The sequence below is a fragment of the Phaethon aethereus genome, assembly GCF_964289735.1.
Source record: "Phaethon aethereus genome assembly, chromosome: 1".
NCBI lineage: Eukaryota > Metazoa > Chordata > Aves > Phaethontiformes > Phaethontidae > Phaethon > Phaethon aethereus.
In genome coordinates this window covers 29,104,780-29,132,240 of record NC_138575.1, presented here as the reverse complement: position 1 = coordinate 29,132,240, position 27,461 = coordinate 29,104,780, and the positions used below count along the sequence as shown (strand labels likewise).

The following is a 27,461-nucleotide window of genomic DNA, read 5'->3' as shown; positions in this document are numbered from 1 at the left end:
CTCATTAATATGTAATTCAGGCAAACAAGATATCAAGTAATTTCTCTTCAAAGAACAATAATTTTTTTATATCTGAAAATTAAGATAGTTTATAGAAATACGAGAATGTTATCTAACCCTAAAGCAGAAGAGTGTCTTTAGTCAATGGTACAGAGTTGGGCTTCTGATACTATAAAGTTAAAAATTCAAAAGGCTAAAATATTTGCAAAGAATTGTTCCTTAAAAGAGATAGGGATTTATGCCAAATCCATAAACTGACAAAATTGGTTTTGGAAAATCTAGTCTCCAATTTCTGAATCCCTTGGTAATGCTGAATATATCACACAAGAGGGGGAGTCACCATATATTGTGTTATCAGCAGCTGTGCTGAGGAACACCTTCACCTGGTAGAGGAGGTTAGGAGGAACTCTGGTCCTCTGGGATTTAACCTCAGAGAGCTGCTCATGGAAGATTACCCACAGCTCAGCTTTTGGCTGCTTTCTCCCACTAGTTTCTTCGCTCCCACTTGAAAAATGCAGCGGTCATGACTACTTACATTGCTGCTAAATTAAGGCAATATCACACAACCCTCAGCTGTGGGGGCATCTGACCACGCAGGTGGATGCCCCACTCTCCTGAACCACGTCACAGCATTTAAGCCAGAGGTGAAGTAACCCGCTCTGGGGTGAGATCATGGAGAATTTGCAAACTCTGTGCATCAGATAATACCTATACATCAGTTTTCTAAATTTCTAAATACTGCTTTTCTACCCTGAAGGATCCAATAAAAAATATTTTGCATAGAGTCCTAGTTTTGAAGGAAGATTTCATTGTTACAAAAATATTCCAGGACTTTCCAGTACTCCCAGCCCCCTCCTTGAAGTGAGCCCCAGAGCTGAGAACAACTCTTTATTTCAAAGAATAGTTCTTTACTTTGGATATAGCTCCAACTACTTTTTTAATGAAGAAAAGTAAGACATTTGCAACAGCACTTAAACAAACATATAACTGAAGTATCTGCATTGAATGATTACTGCTATCCTCTCCACTTTCTTCTGTGTTATTGGATTTGACATTGAGACTTTAGAAGTCTAAGATGTGCTTTCTGTCAATAAAGTCCTTTCTAGCTGTAAGGCCCTTAAGGAAATCGATCACTATGTCTGTATAACACTTTGCACATTGGGGCACTGATCTGGTTGAAGAAACCAGAATTATCCAATAATTTCTGACTACGAGCTCTTTCAGTCATGGCTGGGGCTTCTGAAAGTGCTCTGTTGCTGAGGTCAATAGCGATTCCTTACAACTTCCACAGGAGCAGCCCAGTGCAGAGGTCTTTCAGAAGTCCCATCTCATGTGTGGTAGCTAAGTTTGGAAGTCTTCTGGACTTCTTTCTCTATAAATAAAGCAGTATGAAATGTAAATTATTTCCTCTCTGAGTAATCAGGAAGAAGAGAAATTCATATGTGAATAGGCTTATTACAGCTTACAGATTAATATTTAACTCCTAAATCAGAGCACTTTAATAAAGGGCCTCCAAGAGCCATGACATAAGCTGAACTTGCACTAGATATGGAACACAGAAGAGAGCAGAAATAGGGGTTGATTCCCTACCAGAGCAATAACTTTGAACTTGAAGAAAAGCACAAACAGCAACAAAATTGCTCAGAGAAAAAGTCCAAGTTATTCTCAGCTAGATTCTTAACTGTATTGAAATTATGTTGCCCTGGTGGACTTACGCCTGGGTATCTGAACCTTGTATGAACTGAGTATCAGGCTAAAATCGCCTGTTTTTCAAAGTGGTAACAAATTAAATATCTTCTCAGTAATACCATAAATAAGATACATTAAGGATTATATCAACCTTCTTCTTAAATTCATTTAAAATGCTGCAGTCCAAACTTAGCTGTTTGCTGAATACAGCAAGAATATTGAATAATTCTGAAACTAGTCACATTACTGCATCTTTCTTCTTTCAGTAACACGATTCAGAAATTGAGCTTTTTCCCGAGCAACTGCTTCTTACTTTTAGATTGTCTCTCTTAGCTAATAAGCAGTATATCTTATTTAAACAGTGGCAAACGCCTACCATTCTGCTTTAAATTATTGCCATTGATTAGGAACTTTGCCTGAGTAATAATCACATGAATCATTAGTAGTAGTAGTAGTAGTAGTATAAATTTTCCATGAACTTTCTGCACTGCACAGGACTCTGATGAAGCCAATGAGGCACCTCAAGTTTTCAGAGGAAAAGGACGTCTATTTTCACACATGGAACATTGTAAGCATAACAACTACATACAGAACCCAGTGCAAAATTCAAAATTCAGAATTCACACCACTCAAAAGCATTGATTTGTTATACTACCTTAACAACCTACAGTACAAAAATAGACACAGACAACCAGCCCCAGAATGGGTGTGAGCTGAAGAAGTACGATAAATATAACATAGCGGTCATCCCTCTCCTCATGACAACATGACATATACACAACATAATTTGAATGTTGCTTATTAACAAGCTGGTCCATGAATAGTGAAACTGGTACAGTGCTGTTTCCTATGGATTTCTTTGATATTTCCCTTAAAGCTTTCTTTCCCAGGACTCCCAGTTACCCTATTTTGGATTGTTTCTCATGGTCACAGCACTGCACCTTCCAAGGGTTGATCGTATCTGTTGCCAGGGAAGGGACCTTGCAGCACACGGGCTCCTGAGCCTGTGAGCCCACACACACCAGCTGCCCTTGCTCGCGACTCTGTGGAGTCATTAAGAACTTTCCTTCTCTGTGGTACAATTTATACTTTTTTCCCTACCCACCTGCGGATTTCCATGACACCTCAAGGCACTTCTGTTGAAATTGGCCTGCAGGTTCAAGAACTACTGAGATGGAAGGAAAGAAAAGTTGATGATGAGCAAACAGATGGTGACTGCCTTCAAAAAATGCCAGATTTCTTTGGGAAGCTATGCTAAAAAATGATCAAATATTGCTGCCATTTGAAGATGAGCCTCCTGGAACACTGCTTCTCTATGAGGCATGTTCAAAAGTTTCTTATTTATTTAATACAACACAATCTGAAGAAGCACCACAAACTTTATTCCCATGGGAGATAACAGAAGAGAAACTGGAGTTCCATAGTATATTTTCTTACAAAAATGAAACTCAAATATATTTATTTAATCTGATTTTATAGAAATTTTAGGGGCTTTTACCAAAAATACAAAACTCTCAACTGATTTCAGAGAAGTTACGAAGTCACTATGGTATCCTTTGAATCCCAGAAAAGCTACAAGCTACAAGACCACACATCTGTAACGATATGAAGATGAGACAATACAGAAGTAATAATACTCTTTAAGCAAATATTATTATTTTGAAAAACCATTGCATTTTCTCATAATGCAAAGAATTCTTGTGGAACACCTCTTTAATGTTAACATTAACTGAAACGTAAGAATAGATATGATTGAGGATGTAACTTCAGTGCTTTTAATATGTAACAAATAGCAGTCGGAAAAGGTAGAAAAGGTTTTAGGCAAGGGACATATATAGGAGCAAAAAAGAAAAAAAGGCATAAAATCAAATAGAACTGATTCAAAACCATAAATCTGATGCAGTAAAATACTGATATTGAAAATATTGGAGGGAAAAAAGAGAACAATTTTGAAAATCAGCTATGAATCAATCCACACTAAACTGGATTTTCAAGCTGGTGAACAGAAGCCCAAATCTTTCTAACTGTTAATGTTCTGAAGTATTAGGGTTTGTTCAAACATACCAGCAGTGTCATGTGTGATCTAGTTGCTAACTAGCATCTAATAATTGAAATTATAGTGACTTGCTTACCGAAACACATTGCATCAAAAATGTGCATTACATCTGTTGAAGTCTTGAAGAGCACCATTTAATACTTTACCTGGGAAAATTCCCTTTTCAGTGAGTCTTTCAGAAATACTTTCTGAAAGAACTAACATGCATGATGAACTTAAAAGTTGCAAAGAAAACCAGTGAACCGAATGGCTGCATATGGCCAACGGCAGCAAAGAAACTACATAAGAGACTAAGAATATGCTTATATTTAGAGGAACTTCATAAAGCTATAAAGAAAATCCACTTTCATCCTCCGTGAAAGAAATAAGTATAGAAAAAAATAATTGGTAGTGTAGTTCAGGTTCACTACATGAATGTTGTTGACACTTCAGGGAGATTTAGGTATCACTGTTGAATGAAGAAAATTATATATTCACCTGTTGGCTGCATAATTTGGCACTCGTTAATTATCTGAAGTCATGGAGGTTGTATTTCTAAGTCATGTAGGCATTCTTGAGAATCTAACTTAATGTGCCTCCTCTAAGCATGTGATCTAGGAGTTTAATTTTTAATGTCTATCTTCTGCAACAATAGCCAGTGGGTCAATTCTAGCCACTTGCTTTCTTTTTTTTTAGTAAAAGTGCAAATGTAGTAAATACTGTATCACAACTACCTTAACAGCAATCATGTTAATTGTTTGTTTGACTACCCGGTACTATGTCTTAGATTATCCTTATTTCTGTAATGAAACTGTTGTTGATCCATTAGGAAGAGATTTGACTCTTAAGTAGCAGACGTTTGGGGGCCCTGACTGACTGCTTATACACATATTTATGGCATTTTATACAATGGAGTACAATGGGCCACTCCTCACAGCTTTTGACTTTTATATACAGTTCCAAATATTCACACATACATATAGAAGACATTTTAAGCAGATATATGTATACGTGGAGGGAGTGATATATATATTTATATATTGGGTACTACTGAATAATAAGGAGAAAAAATTATTGGCAAGATCCTACCCCTTCTAGTAGATTCTTATTTTATTCTTTTGTCATTTTTGAGAATAAAATCCAATTAAGTCTCATTTCTTCCAAATCCATGTTCCATAGAAGAGTATTTTAGTATTGTTTTTTGAATCAATGGGCATTATGCAGAGAAAGAGTTTTCTATCTGCAAAGGATGATCACATTTTTAGTTTTCTATCTGCAAAGGATGATCACATTTTTAGTAGCAATACTGCTGTTATCACAAGAGTGGCCCATTAACTGTAGCACAGCAGTGAGGGAATCACTTCTGAAATGTCATCAGCACTTCTTTTGGTAGAAAGTGTGCTTAAAATAGCCCTGTACACATGGAGGCCTCACTTGGTATAAAGATTTCAGATAAAAGTACAGATAAGTTTTGTGGATTTGTTTGGGTTTTTTTCCTTTTATGTGTGTTCAATTTTATTCACATAGACACGGGGCTTTAAAGAGCTGGATTCCCCTTAAGCTTTATTACCTATGATCCAAAATAATACCTTCCATGGCATGTTTTTTTTAATAACGACCTAAATACAAATCAGGAGAGTGTCTGATCAGACCAAGTCTCTTGGAAGTATCACTGGCTGGAATGCTTTCAAAATGCTTTCTTTCTTGAACACAGAATGATTCTTCTTCTAGCCCTAAAAATGCTGCTTTTGTAGACTCAAAGTAAAGCTCAGCAAAGTCAAACTGTTTTCAGTGGGCTTTGGAATTGGCCCTAGGTCTTTTAGTTTGCATAGGGCAATCCTTAGCCAGCCTGCAGGGAAGCTACAATTTGTTTACGTTATTGTAGAATACAACTGTACAACTACAACAACTGTAGAAAACTTTTTCACTCTGTGAATACTCCAGATAATTAACACACAGCATCTGACATGAAATACTTTGTGTCAGATACTGGAAGACATCACATTTACCAGTTCATCTTGTTCTACTGCTACCAGTGGTCAGCACCAGAGGAGCAGAAGACCATAACACAAGCACACTGTCAGGCAGGTCATAAAGTTGTCCGTATCACTATCCTAAACTATGAGCATTAGCATCCCGCAGTCATTTGTGGAGCAGTATTTGTTGTAATAGGTGCTGATCCTGCTGTGAAAGAGTGAAGTACATATTACTGACTTGAAGGGGAAAAAAAGACTTCATGCTTCACTTGGATGTAAGAGAAGTGGATCGAGTCTCTGGAGGAAGATCATCTGGGTTGCACGAAGAATGGCTCAGTGGTTACCTGCTACACAAAGACTTCAAAGAGTCTGGTGCAATTTCCTACCTGAACATGGGTCCCTTGATAATTTTGAGGATTCATCACACGTGACATTCTTGTCTAAGTGATAGTTTTCTAGTCTAAGTTAAGAAAAAGTCTGTCTTTTGGACAATAGCAAGAAAAAGGACCTACCAAAAGTGAATCACTTTCAGATACCTCTGAGAGCCTTTATATAAAGGCAGGATTTTTTTTTTTTGTATTAATTTTTCTTTTCTTATTCCTCTGGAGGTGCTTATCTCTTGCCATTAGTCACAGAAGGAGACTTGGGCAACTAACTTTAATTCAACACCTATTATTTACCTTACTAAAAAGCTGGATCCATTTAGGTATTTGTGGAAGCTAAGCCTTATACTATAAGGAGCTGAATTTGTGTCTCTGCGTCTTAAATTTTCACCTGTAAAATGTGACACCTTCCTTACAGTGAGACTCTGGGGGCTGAAACTTTAAAATTTATATTGTATTGTCAAAATGTCAGTGGAGGCCAGAAATTTGCTTAACATAAATAAAAAAGGATGCTGGAGGCATTGAGCCCCAACTCACAAAAGGTAGGAAGTGAATGTTTGTACTCTAATGTTGTTGGCATTATTACTAACTAAAGAAAAAACCTAGAGAGAGAACTATGTTTGAAGTCTGACTGAATGATACTTCAAGCATCCAATATAAAATGTCTTTTAACTATTAATATTATCACTTAAGCCACATTTTCAGTAGCACAAAATGGATGACATACTGCTTATTTGTACTCAGTCCCACTGGTACCAATTGTTACTGGTAACAAAAGACAAGGAGAAGGCTGAGATACTCAACAAATTTTTTGCCTCAGTCTTCACTAGCAATCTCTCTGCCCACACCTCTCAAGTGGATGAACTGCAAGACAGGAGCAAAGTCTCTCCCACTGTAAGAGAAGATCATGTTCGAGACCAACTGAAGAACCTGAACATGCACAAGTCTATGGGACCTCACGAGATGCATCCCAGAGTCCTGAGGGAACTGGCTAATGTAGCTGCCAAGCCACTCTCCATGATACTTGAAAAGTCCTGGCAGTCACATGAAGTCCCTGGTGACTGCAAAAAGGGAAATGTTGCACCCATTTTTAAAAAGGGTAGCAAGGAGGACCCTGGGAACTACCGACCTGTCAGCCTCACCTCTGTGCCTGGGAAGATCATGGAGCAGATCCTCCCAGAAGCTATGTTAAGGCGCATGGAGGACAGGGAGGTGACTCAAGACAGCCAGCATGGCTTCACCAAGAGCAAGTCCTGCCTGACCAACCTACTGGCCTTCTATGATGGAGTGACTACATCAGAGGACAAGGGAAGAGCTACGGATGTTGTCTCCCTGGACTTCTGTAAGGCCTTTGACATGGCCCTCCACAACATCCTTCTCTCTAAGTTGGAGAGATATGGATTTGATGGGTGGACTGTTGGGTGGATGAGGAATTGGTGGGATGGTCACAACTGGAGGATAGTGGTCAAGAGCCCAATGTCCACGTGGGACCTGGTGATGAGTGGTGTCCCTCAGGGGTCCATTATTGGGACCAGTACCCTTTAATATCTTCATCAATGACATAGACAAGTGGAATTGAGGGCACCCTCAGAAAGTTTGCAGATGACACCAAGCTGAGTGGTGTGGCTGACATGCCTGAAGGACAGAATGCCATCCGGGGGAATCTGGACAAGCTTGAGAAATGGGCCCGTGTGAACCTTATGAGGTTCAACAAGGCCAAGTGCAGGGTCTTGCACCTGGGTCGGGGCAACCCCCAGTATCAATACAGGCTGGGGGATGAAGGGATTGAGAGCAGCCCTGCTGAGAAGGACTTGGGGGTCCTGGTGGATGAAAAGCTGGACATGAGCTGGCAATGTGCACTTGTAGCCCAGAAAGTCAACTGTATCCTGGGCTGCATCCAAAGCAGTGTGGCCAGCAGGTCGAGAGAGAGAGGTGATTCTGTCCCTCTACTCTGCTCTGGTGAGACCCCACCTGGAGTCCTGTGTCCAGCTCTGGAGCCCTCAGCACAGCAAAGACATAGACCCGTTGGAGCGGGTCCAGAGGAGGGCCACCAAAATGTTCAGAGGGATGGAACACCTCTCCTATGAGGACAGGCTGACAGTTGGGGTTGTTCAGCCTGGAGAAGAGAAGGCTCCGGGAAGACCTGATTGCAGCCTTCCAGTACTTAAAGGGGGCTTCTGAGAAAGATGGGGACAGACTTTTTAGCAGGGCCTGTTGTGACAGGACAAAGGGTAATGGTTTTAAACCAAAGACTGGATCTAAGGAAGAAAATTTTGAGGGTGGTGAACCACTGGCACAGGTTGCCCAGAGAGGCGGTAGATGCCCCACCCCTTGGCAACATTGAAGGTCAGGTTGGATGGGGCTCTGAGCAACATGATCTAGTTGAAGATGTCCCTGCTCATTGCAGGGGGGTTGGACTAGATGACCTTTAAGGTCCCTTCCAACCCAAACCATTCTATGATTCTGTTAATTTTTCAAGGCAAAATTTGCAAGGCATTTTTCAAGACAGAATTCTCACTAAGTCAGTTGGAGATTGTTGTACCAACATTCAATTTTTTTCATTCTCTATGTGTTAGATACCATAGCTTACCTTAAGATCTAATGCAACCTTTTTTTAATTATTCACACCATTTAGCTTGTAAGCATAATCTGCCTCTTTTGATATTAAAAAGGCAGGACACGGTTCAAATATTTATGGTTTAGATATGAGGAATATGTGGAGTCAGTTCCTCTTTAGAAATATGTCCATGATTCATTATAGCACTAATGAAAGTTGCAAGGTTATATTTATCACGTGGTTCCAATCCAGTGCTAGTTTCATAATCTTTTGTCAAAAAAAAAACCAACCTAAAACCCAAACCTTCCCATTTGCTTTAGAAAGCAGTTGAGATCTGTTTTGCAAAAGGAATCGTCTGTGACTACACTCATATTAATGCACCTCACAAAGTTACTAGACCTGCATGGACCCCAGTTTTGGTGCAACTTTGCAAGGTCTTTCAATGCAACAAACTTTGCAGTAAATTAACATAAAATATTAATGGAAAAATTGGTGTATAAATAGAAAATGCTATGATTATCTGTACATTGGTCTGAAATCACAGTGCACAGAACAAGTGTTTAGAATCAAATGTCTCACTCTGGAACCAAATTCGTTTCCATTGCTAATTATACATTTCGGCCAAATGACTTGTTTAGACTATCTGCAATGTTCATGTGATCGACAACAAATTCAACAGGAAAAAAAAAGCAGCAATCATCACATTTTATCACATCTAATGTAAAGTGAATGGTGGAGACACAGTATTTCTAGCTGTATCCTTTTTCTTTGTTGTTTTCATTTTTTTCTCTCTGCCTCATTTTTCATCTCTTCATCTCTTTCCTTGTTTATTCTGACTTCCAGCATTATTTCTTATCATTTTTATTCCTCTCAGGAACCTTTTTTTTTCTGGTATTCGTGATACTTCAGCAAGATACAGTTCTGAGAAATATGGTTGCTACTACTATGCTGCTTGAACGATTTCTGTGTTGTGGTCTCTATCCAGTTTGATCTCAAATCATTGATTATAGCAGTCCCAAGGGTATAACAGTGAATACGCAGTATGGGCATGATCAAAGCAAGAGCCTGTAATTCCCAGTGAAAAAAATCAGGATAATAGAGAAAATAAAACTTACAGAAATTCTTCATTAACTGATTTTCCAAATATTCTTTAATCAGGGGGTAAAAATTATTTCCAAATCCGACAAGTCAATGGCCATTTTTCTTTTAATTTCTTTGACCTTTGAACAAATTAACCATTTGTGTCTTTGGACAATTTATTTTAGGCAAACAAAGGTACTTGTTTAGGGATCTGAAATCAAAGGGGTGGTCTTTGTCCTGGGTGGTCTTTGTCTTTATTTTCAGCCATAAGCAATTAATCCACCATTGTGTGCATATCTTATGAGACGTTCTGCTTTAAAATCACAGTCCTTTAAAAAGTACTCAAATTTAAAACAACATCCAAAACTGGCACATTTTCCAGTTATCTGCAAAAGGCTAAATGGAAGATTTGAAACAAAATAAAAATAGCTCCTGGGTTAGAGTCTTGTAGGCTGTATTAGCCTTGAGCAAAATTTTATAGTGCAGCTACTTAACCTACAGGCAAAATTTCATAATGGGAATAGAGAGACCGGTAGCTATAACCAGTACTACTGGGCACCAGTATAATATTTCATTTACACTTCTTACAAGGCAATTTTTGTTAATCTTGCTGCATGAATGAAAAATCTCATCCCATAGTCTCCAATTCACTACTCTCATGAACTCATAAAAAGGTCTTTTAACCACTGCTGTGATTTTCAAGTGGAAATAATAAAATGGCAAGAGTTAAATATTAATATTCAGTTCTTGCATTGTGCCTTTCTTTGATACCAATTACAACTTGAACTTCACCTAACTCAAAAAGACTGCAGACTTCACTCAATTAGCAGTAATAGGATTAAAACATAGCTTTGGAACTGAAGATTTAAATAGGAAAAAAACCTTGGCAAATGTACACTACATGTACCAAATTAATCTCAAAATAAATATGCAGCCTTGGGTGAAATAAGTGGAATGTGGAATGCTAGAGGTGTGGGGGTTATTGTGAGTTTTTTGCTTTCTTGACAACCTCTGCAGGTTGCATTGCTTTGAAAACTTTGAAAACATGGCTGTAGAATAACGGCATTTTTTCTTCCTTTAGGTTTATGGACACTAGAAGAAGTTGCTGCCATTCACAACAGGCATTCTCCTTTGAAGAACACCAAAGCCATTTCTGTCTGTTACACTTTTCTCCATTACTAAATTTATATGGTTCTCAGTGTTGTGAAATTTAAGCAATCCCACAGATGTAAATTATTGCATTAAATAGCTGTCTCCTGAGAAAGGATAAATGTGCCCATTTATAGGTGAAAAGTGTCATGGGGACCAAAGCTACATTTCTAGACTACAGATTTGAACAGCGGGCAACTGAATTTGTGAAAGAGAATTCTTGTGTTATTCTACCCAGGCTGATTTGTTTGTGGTGTATTTTGTATTTGCATTTGATGGACAATGAACCACTTCATTTTCACTGTATTTTGAGTATCTGCCTCTACAGTGTATGATACAATACCCCAAACTAAACATGTTTTCCGCTTTAGGGAGTACATTTGACCTCTGAGATAAAATTGAAATGTCCCTGTCAAATCAAAAATTGCTTGACCTCAGTTATAAAGAGCTGTTTGTATCCTTTTTTCAGAGGCAAATATGAAAACTTTACATCATGTTTTACTCATCAAAAACTCATAAAGCAGGACATTTGAAGTATAGCTAAAGAGATCCAGAACCATCTGTGAGTCAGGACAGATGAAAGTGACACACGTAGGGTTTCTTATTTCCTTCCAACTAGTGTAGAAATCGAGCCCAAGATTGGTCACAGGTTTCTGTTGACAATAACCATGTGCTTCATTTCTGGAAAAATGCACTTCAGGAAATACCAGAGAATGACTAAATGCACTTTTTATAAATAGTACAAGAAGATGCTACAGAGATTTGGAAATGAGCACCAGTGGTTGCACATTTCCAAAACCTGGCCCTAATATTACAACAGATAAGAACTCCACAAAAGAAAAGAAATAATACTTTCATGGGTAAAGCTTATTACCCAGGAGGTTTGTTACAAAACTCCTTTTTATTCAAGTTCATTAATAAAAAATTTTCATGGGAGTGGACATAACAGCAGTCAGCATGAGGAAAGATGGTGTAGTCAAGATCACAACATGCCAGAGATCAGCAAGGGTTTAGAAGAAACAAGGCTGGCAACAAAAGGAGCCAAAACACCACGATGGAGATACAGAGACAAACCTCAGCTCATATGGGCTATCATAGCTATGGGCAGCACTCTAGAGTGCCAAGAAAATGGTCTGTTCAGTTCCAAGCCTTCAAAATAAGCGAAAAGTGCGTGATCTCTTGAATTGGATTGGCTTCAGTCTCTGTTGTTTTGCTGGACTGCAGGTAATCACAGATAAATCATGACATCTTGACACTATTTCAATCATATTTCAGTCCAATTTCAACTGTAGAGGCTATCTGGAGTTTTCATTCATTTCAATCTCTTTGCCTCTCACTTCAACAAAGAAGTTAACCTGAAATCAATTGATCTATAAATTGCAAGAATTCAGTGTGGCTTTTGTAGCAGATATTTTTAATTCCCTGCTTCTGAAAAAATATTACTTTCCTAAGTTTTGAAATGCTGGCCTCCACAGGTCCTAGATCTTTGCTTAGAAAATAATGTACAGAAGCTAATTCAATCATAATACAGCTTGTAATGAACCTAACCCTGTCTGGCACTGCTCAGAAAGTACACAGACCACTCAGACAAGATCATCTTCCTCATGATAAAAACATATTGAACTTTTGGGGATAATTGGTAATAATTTTGAATGAATGTGTGAGATGTATTGCCACCATTCCAGGTCTAGTAAATAGCATCTGAGATAGCAAAATTCTCCCTCTGCACAGCTGGATCACAGCACAACCCAGAGGTCTCTGGCACACGCAAAGCAAAAAACCTCACTATCTTCTTTCTAGAGTTTGATTTAAAATGCCTCCTTTGTAAGGAAGGGAATCACCTCATCACCTTCTCAAGATCTGTCCAGCTACAGAAAAAGACAGGCTATAGAAGCTGATCTGGAAAGATTTGGAACTGATAAATCCCACTTTGGTGAGGAGGGGAGAAGGAGAGGATGAACACACAACACAGGGACTCCAGCCGTTTAGAGATGGTTGTCATTCTTTATGAAGATTAAGGGACTTGTAGCTCTGCATTCCTATATTAATCCAAAGGCCAGCCATTGTACGAGCTGCCGGAGTATAGGCTTCCAGACACTGCACTTGTGATCAGAGCCTTGAGCTAAATGGACTCCCATGCCCATGCCGGATTTCTTCTGGCTCTGCTACGTTAATTTAAATGACAGGTAAGCAACATTTGATTGCAAAGATTTTTAGAAACCATCTGAGAGCAAAAGGAGCAATAAATGAGTGCAGTTGAAGAGGATTCTCTTATGCAATGGCCAGTTTACTTGTATATTAGAAGAATATAACCATATGAATATTTTTCAAAATAAGAAAGCCCTCATAGTAAAAGGTAAGAGTCAAATTTGGACAACTTGCACATCTGATTTGTTTAAGGAGATCTATGCAAACTGCAGAACAAATGAACTAAGGCTCACAGAATAATGCATGAGGACACAAGGTTTTTTATTTTTAATATATTAATACGGTTGAAAAGAAAATAAATAATCCTGATTTTTCTAGGGAAATCATAAACACTACAGGGACTTTGCCCCTAGCATCCAGTGATTTACATATTTTTTATAAAAGTCCGAGTTGGTTTGAAGTCACAGGAAGTAGACCAACCACTGTTAAAATGATTACTTTTCCCCTGTTATGCCAGGGTCCAATCTATGCCATCAGATTCTCATTTTTATGAGCAATATAAAATTCAGACACAATTTCCAGTTAAAAAGGAAACCATTTTCTGCTGGGTGTTCATAACAACAAACAGCTTCTCCCCTTAATTTTTTTTTGTAACTCAGTGACAATTCTGATATCCAAAGTGGCAACTAATTGCCCTGACAATTAAATGGTAGTGCCACAGCACAGCCTTTATGCATTTGTCCTAATAAATGTCAGATGAAGCTCAACTGCTCACTTCAGCAGATGCTAATTTAGGCTGAATACCGCCAGCTATTCAGAGTGAGAATTTTTGCTTTAAATAAGATTAATCTCACAAATAAAGTGTGGGTTTCCTTCTTATAACAAAGGCCATTGGTTATTCATTAAATCAGAATTATAGGTTTAGCAAACACTTGCATAAGAATCATTAATATCATATGTTATGTAATTACTAGTGCAGTGTACAATGCTTAATATCTGAACAGTGAGGTCTCTTCAAAATTCAATTACTATAGCCCTTGAGAGACTAGCACTGCTCTTTCAAAGCTCTTTTTTTCCCTAGTGACCCTTCAGCTTGACTACTTCTTGCTTGGCTGCCATTTGTCAGTTCAGGAATAGTATAGACTTACATCAGACTCCTAACTCCCATCATGGTTCCTACCTTTCTACTGAAGTCAATAGGAAGCTGGGAGTCCTGTTATGCTGTTAATCCTGGGCCAGCATTTCAAAAAGTGCTGATCTGCTTCGCAAGTCTGTGGAGCTGATTCATTTGCTCTGTTGCAAGTGACAAGAAACTGAGCCTCCTTTCATTAACACTGGAAAAGCCTGCACACCCTCAAGGAAGGGCTAGCAGTGTTTGCACTATTGTTCTCTCCTTTACAATTGCAAAACCTTTGTTAATTCCAGTTGGGACCTGTTAATATTCCCCACGGGAAAACAAAAATTAAAAATTACTTATCCCTTCTTGCAAATGGGTTCTGCTCCTATTTGCACCACCCGTTTTGAAATATACAGTGAACAACAGCACATAGCTGTCAAAAAACAAGTTTTATAGGACCCTCTCAAGACATAATTTTATTCATAAAACTGATATGGTTGGGAATGGCAGTGGGCCTTGAGCCCAGAAGTTGTGGAAGAGCCCATATTTTTATCAGTAAATTCTTTACCAGCTACAAGAACACAACTATTTGCAAAATGCCAATTATGCAACTGCCAAAATTCAAAACTATTGCAAATGACAACTGTCCCAGGACCTTGTAACTTCCAAACCTCACTGAGGGCGAGTACTAGTTGGCATAGGCCAAAACTGTGCCAAGAACCCTTCAAAGAGTTGCTGAGAGGATGAGCTGTCTGGACATGTTCTGGACATACGTAAATGTACAAGTGTGGACAAACAGCTCACTGCTGCGCAGGGTTCTGAGCTGAGAATACATGGGAAGAAATCAGGAGATCCTGTGATAAGAGCATGACTATTTTTCTTTTTATACCTGTCTTCAACACTTTATAAAAAGAATCGCAATACACTTTAGATTGAACCATCCTAACAGTAGACAGCTTCAAGCCTTTAGACAATTGTTACCTGTGATTCTAATTTTGAGTCAAAAATCAAATTTTGATCCAGCATTAATGCTTTTTTCAACTGTTGAAGGTGACAGACCTGCTGAACTTACTTTCTCGGTAGCAGCTACATCAGTGATTTCCATGCTACAGGAATTATCACACAGAAGTAGGTCAACAGCTGTGCTCAGATATGAAGAGTGTGTGCAAGAATAGACATAGCAAAAATAAAACAGTCTAAAAAAATGACAAAAAATTATGAGGTGTATGGGAGGAAGAATGGAGACTCTGGACTTTGCACACTGTAAGCTTAAAAAGATGAAGTCTATGAAGTTTGAAAAGGAGAAAAAAAGAAGAGATATTATAAAAGTCTACAAAATAATGAGTGAGCATGAGGATCCTACACAGAACTCTCTTATTTATTTCCCACTTACCCATATCTTTTGCTCTCCATTCTGCTCCTCGTCTTTACAGATCTTCCAAAATGTATTTTGCTCTCCTTCCCATTTCCCTTTTCCCTCTTATTTCTGAACCCCTTCACCTCATTTCCACCTTTCCTCTTCTCTATATACTCTTTCTCATGATATAAATATCAATACCAAATATAAGGATTTTATTAATACCATAAAACTAAAAAGTAACATGTTTCAGATGACTGCCATGAAACAATGTGTGAACTCAGTGGACACGGACAGCTCTCCTGCTAGAAAATGCTTCAGCAAACAGTTCAGGAAGACTTAAAAAGCATAATAACCTCAATTACTTTACTTGTGGTAATTTGACATAAAATTAAATTTTAACCCTCAAGCATCAGCTCATAAGCTAATTTTAAAGTGGAATCAAGGTTTGAGACTTCTATCGTTTCTCTGAAGCAAAAGACATAAAGGTGGAATTCATTTGACTTTATGTGTACGCAAAAATGAAGATGCCTACATCCAAGCTAATTATCTAGACTTTTTTTTCAGTCAACAGGGAGAAAAAAGGCACTTTGAGGGTGTGAACCATCTTACTTGAAAGTAAACTCCCAAGATAAGCCAGATAAATTGGGTCTTAAAAGGGTCTGCTTGTCCCATTGCCTACAAAAAGTCACTAAAGCACCTAGTTCAGATTTAGACAATTGTTTCAGAGGCAGGGGAGATCCCAAGGAAGGCACTCTGAAACAGATTATCAAGCTATATGGATGGCTCGTCTATCCTAGCTTAAGTATCTTTATGTTCCTGTGTGCTGCTAATATTTCATTTATGCAGGAGTTTTGGCCTGGAGCAAAGCCCTAAGATGGTATTACAGAGCCTGCAGAGGTAGATGAGATATATACCTGGATCCAAAAAGGATGTTCTTGGGTATATAGTGCATCTTCACGCTTTCAAATCATATATTTTTGTGGGAGTAGTGAGACACTGCCATTCTGTTCTCCCTTTCATATCGTCTCCTAATGTGTCAAAAATCTGTCCATTTATGTACTTATCCACCAAAAAGCAAATTGGCTTTAGGAATTGTTTGCACTGTTGTATTAAATGTGGGGAGTCACTGCAACCAACAAAGGACATAAAAAAAAGAACTGGAAAGATGTCAGTGTAGCAGATACTGGGTAAATGAGACTCCCTACGTGGGAAATATAAGGCAGGCAGCACGGGACTTTTAAGTATAACAAGTATTTCTGACTTTCAGAATACTGTAAAAAATCCATGACTTCCCTCCTAGCAATGTCTGGACTGGACTTATTCTGTTTTTACATGTAAAATTTGCCTACAGAAAGGTTCTAAAAGAGTAAGTATTAAAATGAAACCCCAGAAGCTTTGAAACAACTATTTCCGAAAGAAATGTAGCCATTTATAGACATGTTTGTGAGAAGCTTGCCTCCAAGCTTCCTCAGTGTACCAGGTCACTGTAATAGTATTATTCTCCCTAGCCACTCGTACAGAAGATCATAGTAGGGTGGGGATTTTAAACTGGTTAACAGACAGACCCTTGTGCAGAGCTTTTCTCAGTACATGCAGGCAAGAGTCACCCTGGCCTCACTGGAAACTATGGGAAAGTATTTATCAAATACCTACCTTGTAGATGCCTGAAATCAGGTGAAAATGTTCTTATCCAGGAACTCCAGCTTCAGCTTCCAGTCACTGTTCCCTGCATACCTTTTGCTGTGTATATTGGAGAGCCTGTTCTCAACATTTTGGTATCTCTACAGCTGTTGGTAGATTTTCTGCAGGTCGCCTTTAAACTTCATTTTATACTAAATAAACAGACAGTGCTTCCCAAATCCTTCATGATAATTTAGATTTTTGTATACTTCTTACCAGTTTCCTGCTGGGTCTGGGGAGATCTGAGTTGACGCAGCATCCAGTAATGGTCAGACCATCCTCAAATACACAGGTGTGCCAGTATCCCTGGTCCTATTCAAGGATTATTTATTTATTTATTTAAATTTTTAGATATACAAATTTGATTAATCATTTTGCTGCAATGCTGCTCTGGCAGCTCATTTCCAGTTGATCAAGGTCTCTGACTCCCAAGTTTTTGACAAGCTTGCAGGTTCCCAGGATAAAGTCCCTCATCTCGTTATGGCCTGATAGAGTATGGCCTTTTATTTTCTGGAAGTGCAGCTTTTGTTCTTCTCATTAAAATACACATTATTTAGCTGTGCATACAGTTTGACAGTTTGAAAAGCCCATCCTAGTCTATACCAGTGGCATTTTTCTGCACTCTTTTCCACTCCTTCAGCAAAGAAGTCACATACACATGTAAACTGGTTTTAGTAGTTGATAATATATTTATGTAGCACTGGTCCAAGAACTCATTCTTGTGCTACTCCAAAGGACTATGTTGAAATCAGCAATGATCCCCCATTTCCAAATCAATTTTTCATATCTTTAATTTATTTATGTTATTAATCCAATTATTGCATGAAAGGTAATTTGACATGGGTACTAATCAAAAACCATGAAGAATTCTGCCTGTAGTATATTAACAATCTTACCTCTATCAACCAAATTTGGAATTGGATCAAAATAGATACATAGTTACTTTGACGATATCAGTTTTCCATAAGCCACATTATCTTTCTTTCATTCTTTTTCAAGCAAATCATTGCTTAAAGATCACCCATTCTTTTGCTATTTATGATGAATAGTCTGTTAACTCTTTTAAAATACTGCCGTAACAACAGAGTTCTTCCAGTCATAACACCTTCTTACCAGGGAATATATCTTGTTTTGAATGTTTGTATTTTAATGATTATCTCTGGTTTTAGCAATTATAATTACTAAAATGTAATATTGCCGTTTTTACCTAAAAGTCACCAACGGTCTTTACAAAGGACATGCACAATCCTGAACTTGCTAACACACAGTCTATCACTGACAGCAAAGAGGAATGCCATGGAGGAGGGAGAGGCTGGAGAAGGAATATATATATATTAATTAAATAACTTAACCTCCACTCAAATGTATCCATTAAAGGATGAGAGAGTGAACAAGGTAAGTGGCAACTTGAAATACTAAATAATTAGTTTGCTTTGATTGATTGCTTGACGAAAAAAAGACACTAAAATTTCCACCAAAACTCATATTTGATAAAAGCCATTCCTAAAGAAAATAAATTTTCCTTCAAAGGGTTCCTCATCATTATCTAAGTTGAACTTTGATTAAGATACTGGAATGCTCCTGAGAAAAGGGCAGAAGGGTGTAAACATGGAGAATGGGAACCTGGCCTTTGCCCACTGACTGAAGGATGGCATTTTTCACTACACATTGCCTTTCACCTCATCAGGCATTCATACAAGAGCAGAAGTCACGCTTTCTGAGTCAGAAATGGCATCCTACTTTCCTCTGGATTTTCTTTCAAAATCTCCAATCAAGATGTTTGATAAAGCCAAAGTTTCTTAGTTTGTAGGGCTTACAAATACTGCAGGAGAAAATCTGGTAGCTCTTTCACTGCCTCTGGTATTTCTATAGGTTAACCTACCACCCTGGAGAGTATAGGTGACTCTCCCTGATCAACACAGAAATTAATCTGCATCCAGGTTTTGTGTCACAAAAAGAGGCCTCAGACTTTGAACTCTCTTCCTTAGGCCTTTGCTGTTGTTGTTCTAAAATATCAAACTATGCCTTTCTTGCTACCTTTCCAAATCCTTGATCTCAAAAACAGTGTTCTCAATGGTATTTTATGGTAAATCTCCACTCAAGATGGTTTCCTCGTTAGTGCTTGCTCTGGGCAATGAAAAACTGCTTTAAGATTTTTTATCATTTGACTGCCATGCAAATGTGTGACACCTATAAAGACCAGAACTTCAGTGCATGAGAAAATGTGTGACTTTCGCAAAGGCATAGTGGTCTGTCCTTACATGCTGTCAACCCCAAGTTCCCACCTTAGACTCTATAACCCCTCAGAGATTTGTAATTCCTCTATTCTTCCTAGCAAATTCCTTTTCACCCTCCAGACAGCCAACAAAGGACATATTGGCTTTGCTGTGAAGCCTCTAGTAGAAAATTTACTCAATCATAAGATTTGCTGCAGAGCAATGACAGTCAGTCCTTAATGGCGTGCTGGCAGCCCACAAATGGGTGCAAAGAAATCATGTCTAGAAGTCAACCTGCCTATAGGAATGCAACATAAAACACTGCTACTTAGTTATGGATTGGGCATGATTTCTTGTCTAAAACCTAAAACCTGCCTCTGAAAAATTCCTCTGGTGACCTGATCTTCTTTGAGACCTTTTGGAGATGTTGCTTTCTGTTGGCCCTCACTTCTGCATAGGAATATTTGTAGCTTTCTCTCTCTTTTTTTTTTCTGCTTCTAGTATTTCTCTCCAGTAATATATGACTTTCCACATCTTTTTTGTCATTACTTCTTTGCATTTTTTTCTCTCCTCTTATTTGGTTTCTCACCATTTTTCCTCAGTCCTTACAGTTTCCCCCTCTCCCATTTCCTTCACCATTACTCTCTCCCCTCCCTGCCTTCCTTTACTTTTCCTCAGCCCCCTTCTTACTTTTTTCTCCACCTTTTCCCACATCTCTTTTCCTTGTGATTTCCAGCCTGCAAAGAATTGCTATCCATACAGGCTCTTCAGCAGCCTTTGATCACCCACAAGCCAGCTCCACCTGCCCCAGTTAAGCCAGAGACTCCAAAGGGCTTGAGAGGGACTTGCCTTCCAGCAGGAGCCAGAGGCCTGTAAGTGCTGCCCCGAAAGTTGAAGCAGAGAGGGTCGGTTTGCCAACGCGGGGAGATCGGCAAGAAGAGATGGCACCAGCCACACGCCGCTTCATTTGTGTCCCCCCAATTAAAGCAGCCTGTGGGGAAAGTCTTATGCCACCGTAGTGCGGTGGGGTACTGACCCCTCCGAGCGCTTGTTAGCGCTCACCGTACTCAGCGTTCCTTCTCACTGATTGATAGGGCCATATGTGCGTGTGTGGCAGAGAGCAGATTCGTTACAGCACATTAGCCAGACAGGCTGACAAATGCCTACAGGGGCAGAAAAGCTGCAAGGAATAAATAAAAACTTTATTATTTTTCCTTAAGCTTCTTTTCCTCAGGCTACAGTGAGGAATAGTGGAGGAACAGGAAAGTGGAGGGAGCCCAGAAGAGAAAGGGAGTGGCAAAAACTGGATGGAAAGTTTATTCACAGTCAAAGAAAGGTTTAAGACGTTCATTATTGGGATTCAGAGTTTGGACAACAGCTGAAAATCTTTACTTATCTTTTTATTTTCCCTCCCACTGTTAAATGAGACAGAAAGGATCGGTGCATCAGGTACCAAGCTATCAGAACCCTCCTGACGTAACATCTCTGAAATGCCTACCTGGCTGCTCCACTCACTGCAATTAATCATTCCTCAGTTTTAAAAATTAAAAACAAAGTGGTATCAGCCTTTATCAAGAGCTGCCACCATGTGGTATCTGAAATACCGCGCTTACTTCCCATTCAAACAGAGCGCAATATGGCGGTGTCACCTGCTCTGTTCGCTGATGGGCTTTAAGCGCCCGTCCGGTAACGCACCGCCCGCAAGAGGCGCTGTGGCTGCCGGCCGGCCGCCCCGCCCCCCTGCGCCGGCCCTGCTGAGGCCGAGGAGCGGGCAGCCGCTGCGGTGCCGCCCCCGGCACCGCGGCCGTTGTACCGACCCCCTTCCCCAGCCCTCGTCCTTGGAGCTGGGAGACCAGACTACGGTCCAGGACCTCCCCCCGGCTGTCAACAGCGGTGCATGAAAAAAAAATGTATTCCCAAATGGCTGACGCCAAAAACACATCTGCCAGACAGAGATTTACCAGCAGGCAGCACCCTCTCTCCCCGTGTCATGAGCAGCTGCCTGTTCTGCCACGGGGTGAGCTGCTGGGCCCTGCTCCCGCTCCCCCCCGCTGGACCTCAGCCTGTCTGCTGCCTGGAAATACGGCGTGATGTAGAAAGAAAATTCCAGAGCCGTTCCACTACCCAAAGGGAAGATGGAGGGTAAGTTGTCAGCCCTAGAACATTGGAGAGTTGATCCTAAGACGAATGATTCGAGGAGCATGTTCTGAGGCAGAATGGGGACAAGACGCAGTAAGTTAATACCCTGGTATTTGCTTGCTTGAGCCCTACATGTTTTTTAGAACATGTTAACTCCAACAGCTTCACCCCTCACCTCCCTCCTGCGTGTCATTTAGGTACGCTTCAAAACGAGCCAGCTACGTTACAGTTAAGAATAGCTTCCTGCAGGTATCACAGCATTCAGAAATCTGCTTTGTAAATATCTGTTGGTAAGATAGGTACCTCTGAGGTTGCTGGAGCTTTGTCTGATGAAAAGTGTGTTCCCACCGGAAAAAATCCATTGAACCCAGGATACTGTGAAACTGGCATATGACATTGTGAATAATGTGCATGGGCTTCTTCTTGAGGGTGCTTGTCTGTCCACTCTTGATCCTGCAGCTTTCCTCTGAGTTGAAACTGTAGTCCAGTCAGTGCCTGCAGCATTGCTTTATTTCTTCCCTTTCCACTATTAGCAGAGCTGAAAAAATCACTATAAAACACACACACAAAATAGAAGCAGCAATTTAATTTCTTGCACAATGTACCTCTACTACTGAAAAAAATAAATTCCTTAAATATAAAAGCAAACTAATGTTATGGTTATAGGGCACCCGTAAGGACACAATCCCTAACATACTAATGAAAAAAAAAAAAAAAAGATGAGAAGAAACAGTTGGCATTCGTTAACAATCATGTTTGGAGGTTTGTGACTGACTGTTATTCCAAGTGAAGCCAGGTACCAGTCTCTTGGGATTAGGTACAAAGGCAAGAAAAAAGTAGGCATGTATGAATCTCAAAGGTGACTGCTGGGTTAATAAAACAGTCTGTTTTCTGTTCACCCACTCTTCCTCTCAGTGTGCAAGTACATTAAAATATGTCAAAAGGAAAGCCATTTGCTGGTGAAAAATAGTTCAGCTAAAAGTCAAAATTTCCAGCTGGTGTATTGCCTTGGTGTGTGCAAGTGCACTAACAGAGTGACCCACACATCTCACTGGATGAAAGTTGGTATCCTCATTAAAGTAGAAACAAACACTTGAAAATAGGAACAACTGCCAGTTAAAAAAAAAGGACCACAATTGATAGGAGAAGCCTTCGTTTTTCCACATTCTGTTTCCTACTTGCTCTATAGCAGGTACAATAGATATTTAAGTAACCTCTTGAGAAGTAATGAAGGTAAAACTGATTCTGTATGCAGTAGCCATTCCCGTTTGCTGGAGGAATTGTGTTGCTAACAACCATCCACATTACTATTCTATGTTTAGAAGAAGAAACATTCTCACAGTCCAGTTTCCAAATAGCCACATACAACACAAGGACTGGTTCCTGCGGTGAAGAGTAACCCTTTCAAAAGTCAATAGCTCTGGGGAAGAAAACTTTATATCAGAATTATTCAAGCTAGAAACAGTTTGTAGGATCAGCCTCCAACCCTTTAAAATAAAAGCACATTTATACTGGTGTATACTGCCTTTGCCCCCAGGAAACACAATGAGGCTTGAACACCATCACTAATTCACTGCAGTGTGAGCATTTTTTGTAATATGAACAACATGAGACATGAGATCTCCTGTTCCTTGGCTCAGGCCCTGGCAGAAAGCACAATCAGATAAACAGAAAACAAAATGAGGGAAGTGGTACGCCATGGTGTGAGTTGCCTTTTGTTTATTAATGACATGATTTTCTCGGGGGGCGGGGAGGGGAAGTAAAGAAGTTTTCCAAACTCTGTAATGACCACAGCAAAGTATGTTACGATGAACTGGCTGAACCACAGAATCTCATAATGGGTGAAGTTGGAAAGAGCTGGGGATCCGGTAGCTGTTATGAGCTAAGATATCAATACACATCCAAGAACATAACAAAAAATTTAAAACATTATTTAGAACATTTTTGGTAGTGCCAGCAGCAGCAGTGGAAAAGAAGAAAGCCTTGTAGATTTTTCCTTTTGATCAAGGCTTTTTCAATGCATTTCTTACTGGTGAATATGCACTGAAGAGAGGATAATTGTAACTGAATAAAAATGTAAGTTTTAACACTCTGACATCCCCTCTTCCTTTTGGTCACAAAATAAACATCATTTCTAAAACTTATTCCAGTAATGTTGACCCCTGCAGTTCTGCACAGAGGGCTGCTTGGGTGTCCAGAATGATTGCCAGGACAAGGAGCTGGCTTTGTTCTTTCAGAGCGTCTTCAACTGACGCTCTGCTGTAAATACGTCACAAAAGCTACAGCACTACTTCTCCCAGCAGCCTCCTCTAATAGATACAAGCAAGAGGGAAAGCTGAGGAATAGTTTAGCTAACACATCTGTGCTGATTCAAAGGTAAAGTACGAACAGAAACGTGCTGTGTCTCCTGACTGCTAATGCTGCTATGTAGCCACAAAGAGTAAATGGTTAGTCCTTGCGCATGCAGCCTTTGATTCACGGTGCCTGGATTAATTACGTGCGTGCATAGTCAGCTGTACACGAAAGCTCAGCAAAACCACAGCCTTCCCGTCTTCCCAGAAGGTCACCTTGGTTTTGTGTCTGAGCGCCAGACATTGGACTAGCTCGTGCTGCTTCCTAGGTGTTCTGCAGTGTGAACAGTTTCTCTGCCTTCTCTCACTGGCCCTCTCTCCTGTTTTGGCCAAACTACTCCGATGTGAATACCTGCAAAGTTCTGAAATACGAAAACTGAGAAGATGGCAGTAACTGCCCCTTCCTGGTCACTACAGTCTTAGCATGCCTATTTGCTGGTCACACCAGCATACTAAAAACCTAATCTTGCAATCTTTTTGCAAGCAAAACCCCCCATTGGCTGGTATGTCTTTGTGATAAAAAATTTACTGGATATGCAGAGCAGCAGTTCCGAACAAAGGAATTTAGTCATTTTTCTTTTGGTTTTCCCCTTCAGAAATGCCCTAAGGCAGTCATCTATTTCAATCAATGGAAGACTGAAAATGCTCAATAAAAAAAAATCTATTTTTGAGCAATAGAAACATAAAAGACATCTAAAACCACAAATATTATTTTTGTACACATTGAGGACCAGATTTCTTCACATTTCATTGACATTTTGTTAACTCTTTGCTTGCCAGCTTTTTGCCTGGAGCAACTTTTGGCAGTGAAGGAATCTGAATCAGTGTTTATTAAGGAATGCATACTTATAAACCCTTAGTCATATTAGTGGGGGAGGAGGACAGTCACATATACAAATGTTACATATAAAAGACATACAGAAATTTCAAATACCTTTCAATTTATAAAAGTTTCATTCATCTCAGCAGTTTTGCAATTAAAAAGGAAAAATAAGTTAATATTTTGAAACTGAAATCCAACTTAACTTATGATTTGCACAATAGCTTACAAATAGCTAAGCAAAGATAATCCTGCTTAATTTCTGCAGTCCTTTAAAATAGTTTGCCTCTGGCCATGCTGCTTTCTTCAGAATTGTTCAAGAAGTTGCACCAAAAAAATCCCATGTAATATCTTTCTAATATTTTTAGGTTTTCTGATAGTTTGAGGCTTTAAAATTTTTCTAGTCAGATGAACAAGTCAAAGAATTCCAATGGAAACAAAAAAAATTTGAAATCTCTGTTAAAATTAAAAGTATATATGAGTTATTTAAGAGTAGAAAAATCTCATAAGAATTTTGCATGAAGTTTATGCTTAAATGAAAGGTAAATATATACTGGTCTGGAAACTTCTACTGAGTTTATCCAAAGAATCTTAACTCTCATCTGTAGCAATGCCAAGCAATAAATGTATATTTATGCTGATAGCAGTTTAGTCTTTGTGGCTCCAGAAAAGATTAAACTGATTTTTAACAATTCAGTGCAGTTTATGTGACTCAATATCTGATATATTTTTCTTTTATTTCCAGTTTGAATAAAATATAAGAAACAGAAATTCAGAAAAAAAATATTTTTACATTTTACAAAAGGGCATGGGGAAATAAGTAGGATGAGTTAGAATACTCAGTGATGAAGATAATGAACAAGTGGGCTTACTTGAGAATTGGAAGGATGATTCACTGAAATAGAATTTCAGCAGTGTGTAAAAGGTATATTGGTGCAATAAAAGACAAGAATGAGAACTGGTCAGAGCACCGCATTAAGCTATAAAGGGGGACACCCAGGAGATTTGGAATTACATATCCAGATGCATCACATTATGACTCAGGCAAAAGCCTTGCTGTAGAACATTAACACCTGGGAGTCACACCTAGAATAATCTCACGAGCAGTACATATCTTTTTGAGCAGCATATACCAGCAAGTTGAATAAAGTGGAAGGAAATTAAATGAAGGTAAACAGCAAACATTGATAAGGGACTTCGGAGCTGAGTTATGAAGAAAGCTGGAAAGGATTACATGACAAATACAGTGCTTTTAACAAGATGTATATGAAAAATACGAGCACCAAGAAACAATTATTACAGCAAGAAAATAAGTTATCCTTGTAAGTACGGTGATATTAAGAATATTAAGCAGAATATCATAACATAATTCTTCATAGAGAATATGAAGCAACAGGGGTATATTGTCCCAGAGAAAGTGGTATAATCCCCACCACTTGATTTGTTTAAATTGAGACTTGGCAAAACATTAGTGAAGTTATTGTACAGTAGGTCATGATCCTGCATTGGCAGGGGATGGACAAAATGACCTAGCAGGACTTTTCCCTCTCAATTTTCTTTGATTCTAAAAGGCTCTAAGTCAGATGCTTCCATCATTTGTCTACGAGATCAGCAGAGCTTAGAGCTACCACAGGGAGACCTGTAAGGATGAGGGTGAATATAGCCTTGGCTAATAAAATATCAGAAGCCCATAACACTCAAGAAATTCTTTCTCTTTTATTGTTACAAATATATATGTATCTTCTTTTCAGGGTTCAGTGTGAATGACTGCACAGAAAACTAAATTTTAAGACATTGAAAGGCAAAAGAAGTGTAGAGGTCACTACTGCAGAGGGATCAGGCTGGACTAGCAGCAAAAGAAAATGTACAGTCCCCTGCCGTCAACTTTTTGAAAATGCAGGCCTCAAAGGTAAGGCAGTAGCAGGATTTCATGCACAAACTTTTTTTTGTTGATTACCATTCATTTAGAAATAAGTTTTTGAAGAAAAGCTCCTACCAAAAGCTTCATTGCTGCCCATCTACGTTGTTTCCAGTCTTTCTTTAACAGCTGACAGTGTTAGAAAGTAATGTTTGAGAAATAACGTAGAATCAAAGAAAACTCTCTCATTTGAAGTTGTTGAGGAAAATTCAATACCCCGATGGCAATTACAGTTTCTTGTTACGAAGGCAGAAGGTTGTGAGACAGGTTATAACAGTCTTTAATGCCTGGGTCTGTTGAGACCATAGAGTCTGACCATCAGCCCTAGATTTCACTGAGGGCTTCCTACCTCCACTCTATATCAGCAATGTGTTCAAGTGCATTGGGTGTCAGCCTAATAGCATGTGAATGGGACAACTAAATATTATTGCACACACCACCATCAAGACTGTGTGACACATTGACCTTGTGTAGAAGTGGCCAGCCTAAAGCACAAGTGTAAAAAGACATAGAGACAGGGTAACATCAGTAGGTCTCCAGCTGATGACCTGCAGAAATGGAGGTGGCTGTGCATATAGCCACCTTACCTTGCCTCCTTCTGAAGCTGAAGCAAGTACCCTATGATGTGCAAAGACAAGACTACAGAAATGGAAAGGTGTTAAAAAGAACAGCAAAGGTTGTTGAAGAAATGGAGGTGGCTGTGCATATAGCCACCTTATCTTGCCTCCTTTGTATCCTATATAAAGATAAACCATTACTTCTTCATGAGGATCAAGTAAACAGCAAAAAGTCTCCATCCTGGAGAAAAGATGCCTCAGACAAGACATGATACAGGTATGTGTA

At 39.2% G+C, this 27,461-nt stretch overlaps 1 protein-coding gene across 1 annotated transcript in view; it reads right to left on the bottom strand.

Moving 5' to 3' along the window:
* TFEC (transcription factor EC) overlaps positions 1 to 22,562 on the bottom strand; it is a gene marked incomplete at its 3' end in the record, with an annotated part of 95,393 nt that extends 72,831 nt beyond the window's left edge. The window contains exon 1 of the mRNA XM_081997705.1: positions 21,833 to 22,562. Within this exon, the coding sequence (XP_081853831.1) occupies positions 21,833 to 22,033 (201 nt within the window). The 5' untranslated portion in view covers positions 22,034 to 22,562. The remainder of the gene's footprint in view (positions 1 to 21,832) is intronic.
* Positions 22,563 to 27,461: the final 4,899 nt, after the last annotated feature.